A 9,366-nucleotide genomic window follows, 5' to 3' on the forward strand; every position below is an offset into this window, starting at 1 on the left:
ATCCTTCTACTTTTTGCTGTTTAACACACTTGATTTCTTTTAGCAACTTGATTTTATTTTATTTCCAAAGCATTCAGCCTTTTTTTTTAAAGACATCTTTCTTTTTGTACCCATATTTGATCAATTTACTTAATATTTAATCTAATGCCAGGTACAACCAGCATAAACAGGTTCAGGACTCATACCTGCCTTTAAATCGATCACACAGCTTGGTTGGAGTGAAAGATGCCAAGTGTACTAGATATTAGCATACCAGCCCTAGTGTTCAGTAGGTTTACAGAGAGGATGGAGAGCCTCAGTGGCTCTGGCTAGTGGGTTACATATAGGGTAGTTAAGACAACTTCTTGTCTACTGCCACCTATGGGATGCCTTTCATCTAGAGTAGCCAGATATTGTAAATAACAGTACAAATGCACCCAGTTAAATTCGAATTTCAGATAAATTTTCTCTCTTAAGTGTACATATATCCCATGTAATATTGCAGACATACTTATATTAAGGCGGTATTCATTGTTTATCTGAAATTCAAATTTAACCGGGCATCCTGTGTTTCATCTGGCAACTTGACCTCCACCCTGTTTTTTCCTGATGTATGTCTATGTCTTCTTCGAAGCCTTGTTGAAATATCCTCTCTTCTCTGGATTCCTCCTGCCTTTCTCCCAAGCCCAGGAATTGCTTCTTTTAAGATTCCCATTCCCCTTCCACTGTGTTCCTCATTGGCCAAGATGGAGAGTTACCGGTTAGCAGGTCTGGCTGCCACGTGACCTCTGAGCTCCAGAGGACTACACCTTTACCCTCTTTGATGGATCCCCACTGTCCTGTGCCCCCTGTGCGGTCAGAGACTGGTCCATATTCCCTGAGTGAATCAATTAATGAATGATGGGTCCGGCTACCCTCCAAAGCGAAGAGGAATGCAACTTTCTCCCCTGCTTGAATTAGCTGGTGGGAGGGTGGGTCCGGATTTAATTCTTGTTTTCGGAAGACCTCTCATTTGGCTATTTTTCCTTGTATTTTCAGCACCATCAACAGTGAGTGACACCAGAGAAACTGCTTTTTGGGAGACGCAGACACTCAGCTCTGGTAACTCCATCAAACTCGGGAGCCGGGCGATTGTGGCGCCCAAGGCCACCCCCAAGAACTCAGGAGGGACTGCTGCAGAGTCCTGCTGGGTTTTAGATGTAGGACAGGTCCTCTGAGGGGGTCCACTTGGACCCTTAGCTCCTTCCTTGTGAGGTTCCATACTGACCATAAGATAGGCCCCAAGTTTCCATGCAAGTCTCTGTCCAGCCACACTTCTTTCCTAAGGTCTCTGTCCCCCAGGCTGCCCCACTGGGTGTCCAGCAGGGGTTACAGACAGCAGGGCAGCAGGGGCAGACAGCGACAGCAGCATCTAACTGAGCCTCTCTGGATAGAATCACATTTCTCTTCTTTTCTAGAATTGTTAACAGGTCTTGGGGAAATAATGAATACCCCTGCCTCAGTCAGTGCTTTAAAGGCTAACTTCTTCTCCCTAATTCCTCTTTTATTCTAGTCCTGTGCGTGCACGAGCATACCTGCCTGTGCAAAAGTGCAGGCCATGATTTGGGCCAAATAATACAAACGTTAAAAATATATATACTGGGAGGCAGAATAGTGAAATGGTTCAGAGCCACTGTCTGAGCACAAATCCTGCCCCGTCACTTACCAGTGACTTGATTTGGGTCACCTACCCGAGCCTCAGTTTCCCTAGGGGATTGTACGCAGATTAACTAAGATGACACATATGAAACTCTTGAATATGACCCCAGGTCCCCAGGTTAGAAAATGTACAGAATCTTCTGCCATGATTAAGCTTTTAAAAATCAGCACCCTCGGGTGTCTGTGAAGGAGGAGAAGAGATGACACAAGTGTGGACTTTTGAGGCATTTTAGAAGCAAGCCTAGACCTCTCATTGCACTAGAGCCTCAAGAAATCTTTTCAATTTGAATGAAATTTCAAGAACAGATTCCAGATTTGTTGAGTTACATGCAGTTGTTACATCTTTAGTTCAGAGCCAACTACAAGAAAAGCAATGGCTCAAAGGTGGATTTCTTGGTTAGGGTTCCCTGTGCATGAACCATGCATGCGTCTGATTTTTCTTTTATTCCTTTATAGTTTCTGAATCAGATCTTCCCAGAACACGTGGTAAGTACTTTGAAAACAGCATCCTGTATTTGGTTTAAAATTTATTTATCCTTCTATACAGTTATTTATATCTTAAAGAATAAACACTGCCTCACTGGACTTTAATGAATGGCATGAGGGTTGCATAAGAATATGATCTGTGTCCTTTCTGGAAATGCAAGGGCAATAGAAACTTCTTTCAGCTACAGCATCAATGGACCATGTGGTTATACAGTTAGGCTCTTCTTCCATTTTAATTTGCCTTTGCCTCGAACTTCAGCGCACAGCAGCATCAACTAGGATGTTTGGCTGGACGCAGGTCCTTAGACTTCACCTCCCCACTCCGGACCCTCGGATTTGGCTGGTCTGGGGTGGGGCTCAGGAATCTGCGTTTTTATATAACCGAAAATAAGGATGGTCTGCAGACCACACTTTGAGCGAGCATGCTGCATGGCCCAGGACTGAATTAAGTTTTCATGTTTACAACGTAATTATGGGACTTTGCTAAAAATTTCCAACGCAAGAGACAGAAGATACGTGTATATATTTTAAGGGCTACCTTTTTAAACTTATTTTTGCTTAATGTCTGTATTTTGCTTAATGTCAAGTAAATGCAGGTTTTTAACATTTTCCCAAATGGTTATTGGCTACATCATAAGTCTGACTTGTTGATGTAAAGACTTTTCCATAAGTGAATTGCTGACATTGAACTTTTACACATCTTTCACAATGGCTTCGACATCCATGCCACCTCATTTGGCCAGGAGAGGTCCTACCAGGATCCTTCTAAACAGAAGTCCCTGCAGGGACTCAGGGTCCAATGGAAAGACAGACATTAATCTCTGAGCACACAGTTACAACTACAGCTGTGATGGGTGCTGCAGCAAGAGGTCCAGAGCAAGAGAGACATGCTCAAGCCATCAGAGAGAGCAGCCCCGAGGAAGTCACAGGTGAACTGAGGTCCGGGGCTGATGGTGGAGATAGCCAGACAGAGGAGGAAGGAAGGGTGTTTTTCTGTTATTCATTGGCACTGTTGCCAGGAGCTTGAGGGAACAGATACAGACTTAGGTTGACAGTAGCCACCCTCCCCCTGCAGTCAGATACTCCCCCCTCCCCATGCTTAGCCATCCTTATATCGTGTAGCTAAGCAGCATAGTGTGCTGATGGGAGGTTATCTCTAGGTCCCATTCCCCAAACTGTGCCTTTGATACATTTTCTGAAGCTCTAGGAAAAAAAGGCTTCTGATCAACAAAGTTTGGAAGTGTCATCTGCCATCTCTGGTAGAACACCGTTTGTCTTTTGGGGCAAATGGGTGAAGAGCAGGTGTGTGGGCAGCTGCAGTCAGACTCGGTTCTTGTCTGCTCTCTAAGTCCTCGTCTAAATCCGCATGGAGATGACAGAGGCAAATCCAGAGATGTGTCCATGAGCACATCTCCCGGATGCTCATCCTTGGTCATGTCTCAGACTGACACATCAAGCAGTGAGCAGTCTGGCACAGTCTCCACTTTGTGCTATCCTGTCCCTCCGTACCATCCCCTTAGGCCGGACATCCTCCCCTTCGTCCATGGAGAGGGCTCAGACAAGGCTCCCATCCACAAAATCCTTAAACGTCACGGAGATAGATGCATTCTGTATGGCAGAAAAGATAGTACCTGAGAGCATGAAATGAGCTGGGTGCTTCCTAAGCATAGATCACATCCTGCGACTATAACTAGTGTTAGAGGGCCTGGTAAGGAGACCTGTACTTTATTACATCTAATATCACTGAACACCCCATATCCAACCCACTTGTTTTAAAGGCCGATTGCAAAACCCCAAACACTTTCAGCAAGAATGCTGCAGGCACAGAAACCCAACATTGAACCACAGCACCCCGTGGCATGATCGTGTGGTGAAACTTCAAGCCAGTTTCTGTGACTGTAGATCATTTACGAACAGCAGAACCCCCTAAGATGAATTTGATTTCTTTCTAGATCCGTGGGTTCTCCACACCACAGATGACGGTAAGATATTTTTTCTTTATTTGTCTTCCCCGGGGTTTTGCTCGCTGGCTGGGTCGGCCAGGGTTACTTGGGGCTGAGTGCAGTCTTGGCCACAGAGCAAGTGCCTGCCCTTTAGAATGCAGGGATGGAGCGGGAGGGGTCAAGGGTTCAGAGGTCCTCTGCGTGTCCCAGACACATGCTCAGCCAGTTTCATCTGTCATTCTCCTTCCTTCTTCTCTCTGCCTCTCAGTTATTCATTGCATGAGATTACCTTCAGCTTGGTGTCAGGAGAGAGAGGTAAAAAAAAAAAAATCAGTGCCTCTTCTCACCATGAATGTCAGTTCTATCAAAGGTAGCTAACATCTCCCAAGCATTTGCTTTGTACCCTGCACAAAATTATTTTCATACACCAAATGAGTTAATATATAAAAAAGCATTAAAAAGACTGGCTGGCACATAATAAGTGCTCAACTAATGCACATAGTAAGTGTTAGTATCATGAAATCTTTCCAACAACACTTTGAGGTAAGTAGGATAATCACCTTCCTTGCGCAGATGGGGAAACCGGGGCATTGTTAGGTAACTTGTCAAGTTCTGTGTCTAAGGTCACATGGTGGGTCAGTGGCCGGGCAGAGATTTGAACCCAGAACAGGTGCCTTTGCCTCTGTCCAGGATTCTTTCTAAATGTGTCATCTCTTCCCCTCTGCTCAGTGAGAATACGCACACTTTGCACCAAATTTGATACGTCCGGGTCCTTCACGTGCTCCCTTAGCGCAGCTGATCCTGCCATTGGGCCTTAGCTGTTTTGAGGCCAATCCCTGCCCTTTCAGAGCATGCCCTGAGAGTCCAGAAATGGCCTGGGAGGGACTTGAGGGACAGCCTTCTGGTGCTTGACCTCCAGCAAGGCACAGGCCGAGGCTGAGATCTCTTCTGCAGGGAACTTTCACAGGAGTGACCAGAAGGGCGCAGCAGGAGGGGCTAAGGGAGCCCAGAATGCACCTTGGGAAAACCCAACAGATAGTCCATTTGGCCTTTCCTCTCTCTTTCCCGGACCCCTACCCTGACGACAGCCATGGGCGCCACCTGCCCCTTTCTCTTCCATCCCATTCTAACCTCTCTGATCACTCCCCGACCCAAAATTTCTCATAACCTCAGACTAACCAGTGACAAGGCTCCTGTTGTCAGGACGCTGGGCCGGATCCCTCAAAACCTGCTGCCTGTTTTCCTTGTGTCATCAGCGTGGGTGACTCCACGGGGTCACGTCAGGCAGGAGCACGGTGCCCTGTCTGGGGGAGACAGATGCATCAGCTCAGTACAGGAACTGGCACAGAGTAGGCACCTCAGGAATGCTGGTTGCATCAGTGGGTGCGGATGGATTCGAGACAGGAAGGGCAGGGCCAGGGAGAGGAATAGGCAGGTCCCTGGGGAAGGCCAGGTTCAAGAGAAGGGAGACCTAACCTCGCAAAATGGTGGTGGAGGAAAAACGGAAAGACGGCCTTGGTGACAGGCTGGGTATAAGGGGTGGGGAGAAGGAGGGATCAAATATTATGCCCGCATTTCCGACACAGTTCACGTGGAGCGTGGTGACACTGCTGGTTCACGTGGAGGAAAGAGCCTGTGTCCAGTGTGGGACGGGGTCGGCCGGGGGAGCGGAGGGGATCTAGGAGGCCATTAGAAAACGCTGGTCCAGAGCTTGGGGCTGGGCTGGTCAGGGCTGATCAGGACTGGAGAGGTGGAATTGGGGGCCTTCTTCCTGGAAAGCTGTCAGAGCACATGAGGCCCTCCAGGCGGGGAAGAGAAGAGGGCTGAGACGGCGCTGGGGGAGCCGCCATCTCTAAGGTCCTGAGAGAGGAGAAACGTCGGTCCGGGAGAGGGGACAGCGGTCAGAGGAGGGAGGGAAGAGGGTGCCGGCTGGTGAAAGCCGGGGCGGCAGGGAGCGTGACGGCAAGGGCTTTCGGCCGTGTCCACGCAGCGTGGCCGGGGAATGGAGGTGACAGGTGTCAGGGCCACAGGTGGAGCTCCTGTACCAAGGCTGCTGGGACACCGTGTGTGACGACAGCTCGGACGCCCAGGATGCAGACGTGGTTTGCCCACAGCCCGGCTGTGGCCATTCGCTGCCGGCCCTGGGTGGGACCCACCGCGGGACCCACCCGGGTCAGGGCTCAGAGGACGTTCTCGTGGGCACCGTGCACTGCTTGGGAAGGGGGCACCCCCTGCGCTGCCCGGCTGCCCCACAGCGGGTGGTGCGACCATGAACGTGGCCCCGGGGAGCACGCCGGAGTCGGGCGCTCAGGTATCGCAGACGTCACTGGCACTGTCACCTGTGCCACCCTGAGGACCGGGCTCCCGAGGTCCTCAGTGTCGTGACGCGTACCCGGAACGCTCCGCAGTTTACCTGTTCAACTCTTATTTGCTGTTAGGGGGCAGGTGTCACTGTCCCTTCTCACAGATAAAGAAATGGAGGTTCAGAGAGGGCAGGCCACTTGCCTGAAGTCCTAAAGCTTCAGGCAAGTCGCCTGAAGTGGTGGAGATGGGTTTTAGTCTCGGCACCCCCAGAGCTTGCTGGTGCCATCCCCGGGGCGCACGATCCTGTGAACAGCATCACAACCATCCCTGGCCTGGGATATGACCAAACACCTTCTTAAGTGGTACCTTCTCATCCTTTTACATGCGAGGAAGAAGGATTGGGGAGTTTTGGTCTTTAAAACTTAAATCTATACCAAAAGCAAACTAAGCAGTAACCAATATGTTCCCTTTATCGGTGATTAAATGACAAATGAAGGATATTTACAGCCTCAGTGAAGAAGAGAAATTCTCCCTGACTTAACCTAGCAAATCCCAACATTTCTCCTATATGCTCAGAGCGCTGGTGGGTCTTCTAGCACCAATGGGTCCTTTAATCCCCAAAGAAGCCTCTAAGGATGTCACCCGTCTTGTGTGCCCCAAAGGGGAGCTTCTAGTCGAATTATCCATCTTTCGAGCAACCTCTGGCATTTACTATGTGGACTGCTGTGTGTACATACATGTCACTGTGCACAGGATGTGACCATGATAATCCAGCTGTCACATGAGGACGTGTTCCCCAAGAGAGCATGTCTGTCCAAGCAGTCACTTTGGAGCAGGTTATTTTGACATTTGGGGCTGCATCTTTGGAAACTGCCTTTCCTCCTAGTTGGGACCACATTCAGGAATATCTCAGTGATGGTAGGTATTGTCATTTGAGACTACGTTTGAGCCATAGAAATAGGCAGTTGGTATTTGAAGTTTAATCTTGTGGATAGATTTGGGCTGTTCATCAAAGGGTGATATTTTGGATGGACATTGTGGAAGCATAGGAGGTGGTGAATGTCCAGAACCAAGAATGTCCCTGGTGGCCTCCAGCATTGAATGAGGGCTGACAGAGTGACAGAGAGATGGGTTCTGCTTCACAAGGAAGACAGCCTTTGGGCAGTGGGCAGGGCTTCCAGATCTTTGCATCCAGCCCCTTTTCTGAGCCAAGGTGCAGACGGTCAACCCTCCCGGAGGAGAGCCAACATCGAATGACCTTTCCTTCTCTCCACTCTGTAGCTTTGTTTGTCACGGAGGAACCCCCATCAGCAAGTGCAGCAGAAGGTAAAGTTTGTTATGTGGGATCCCTGTGGGCTCATTACCTTACTGAACCCAGAGGTCCATCTCTGATCCAGAAGAGCTGCAGAAGGTGTGAGAGATGGGGGTGTTCAGCTTTCTGGGGTGGGGACTTCTGAACAAGGCCTCAGGCCTGAAAAGGTATCTCTTCCATGGACCTTGACTCTGAGAGAGGGGAGTAGTCAGCCTGCAGAGGCATCTCCAAGGAGCTCCAAGGTGGAGCTCGGTGTTCTGTCTCCAAGAGGGACTTATTGCCCAGGCTTAGAGCCTACCATGTGCTCCTCACCAATGCACGTTGACCTCTAGTCAGCCTAGGGTCCCGGGTCTCTGGCTGCACAGCCCGCAGAGGCAGGTGCATACCTGTTGAGGGGGCCACGTTGTCTGTGCCCTTTCCTGAGCCCATATAAGCCACATTGATTTCTTTTCACTATACAGGAACCATGACCCGTCAGCCTGTGGACATCAGAGGTCCCATAAACTCCCCTGGGGGTACCCCAAGTAGGAGAGCTGGGAGGTCAGCCAGTAGAGCCTGAGCTTCTGGCAGCCTGGGCTTGGGGAAGGAAAGTCTCTGTTCATTGCCCTGTGATGAAGGTGAACTCATGGCCATGTTCAAACTGACCCCCTGTCGGGGGAACTGTGGCCATTACAAATGGTGTGAGTCTGGAAACTACCTTAGGCCTGTGACCTCAAGAGAGACATGAGGCGGTGTCCTTGTGCCATCCTCATCCCCCTTTTCCCCTGTGGTGCCGCTTCTGAGCAAGGTGTCTGATCTGCCTTCCCTCTCTCCCAGCTGCCAGGCCCCAGTCCACGCTCCTGCCAGGTGAGTCCTGCTGCCTCTTGACTCCGGGGTGACCCTCCCTCCCCACTCACCTCCACAGACTCCAAACAGGGCCCCCAGGTGGGGCGAGTGGACGTTTTGCACCTCTCAGTACCAGCCCTGGTCATTCTAGAGCGAGCAGACGCTTCCAAAGGACCCATAGCACAAGGATGCTCGGGTCAGGCTCAGCGGTTTAAGGACATTGTGGCTACACAGTGTCTCCCCAGAGCTTTGGGTGACAGGGAGGCCTGTCCTGGAGTCATTTCTGCTCGAAAGCGTTGTCTAGACCGAGAGTTATGTGTGCGGGGAGAACAGAGCTGTTTCAGGTCCCAGCCCCGCGAAGTCCAAAAGGGATACTTTCAGCAGAGAGCAAGCACTCAGTCAGGAGAGCGTGCTCATTGCTCTTCTGGAGTGTGACGCCTCTTCGCCATGTCGTGGACATATGAGGGCACGATCTGGCTCCCGGCAGCCTCTCAGAAAAGACCTCTTCCTCCCCCAGGCAGTGGACATTCTCAGACCCCACTTTCCCTGATGTGAGTGACAGGTCACCAGACCAACCCTGACTGTAGACACCTCCTTTCTAACCCTGCTGTGTTTTCCCTGCAGATTCCTGGACGAGCACACCTCCCGCCTACGGTAAGCATCACTTGGGTCCTGCCGAGCACCCCACTCATCAGGCCTGGGTGCAATTCCTGACGCTTGGGTTGAGCCTCTGAGCTCCTACCTCATGTAATGTGGAGGGTTCCTTTCGCGTGCCAGAGTTATGGAGAACCATCACCTCCCACTTGTGGCATTCATTGC

At 50.3% G+C, this 9,366-nt stretch overlaps 1 protein-coding gene across 1 annotated transcript in view; it reads left to right on the forward strand.

Annotated features, from left to right (window-relative positions):
* Positions 1 to 725: 725 nt before the first annotated feature.
* The window catches only part of LOC102995967 (deleted in malignant brain tumors 1 protein), a 40,423-nt gene continuing 31,782 nt past the window's right edge, over positions 726 to 9,366 (forward strand). Inside the window, 8 exon segments of the mRNA XM_028481951.1 lie at positions 726 to 747; positions 1,018 to 1,080; positions 2,134 to 2,163; positions 6,097 to 6,131; positions 6,134 to 6,278; positions 6,362 to 6,417; positions 8,510 to 8,568; positions 9,172 to 9,201. Of these exon segments, the coding sequence (XP_028337752.1) occupies positions 726 to 747; positions 1,018 to 1,080; positions 2,134 to 2,163; positions 6,097 to 6,131; positions 6,134 to 6,278; positions 6,362 to 6,417; positions 8,510 to 8,568; positions 9,172 to 9,201 (440 nt within the window).

Source organism: Physeter macrocephalus, chromosome 20 (genome assembly GCF_002837175.3).
Source record: "Physeter macrocephalus isolate SW-GA chromosome 20, ASM283717v5, whole genome shotgun sequence".
NCBI lineage: Eukaryota > Metazoa > Chordata > Mammalia > Artiodactyla > Physeteridae > Physeter > Physeter macrocephalus.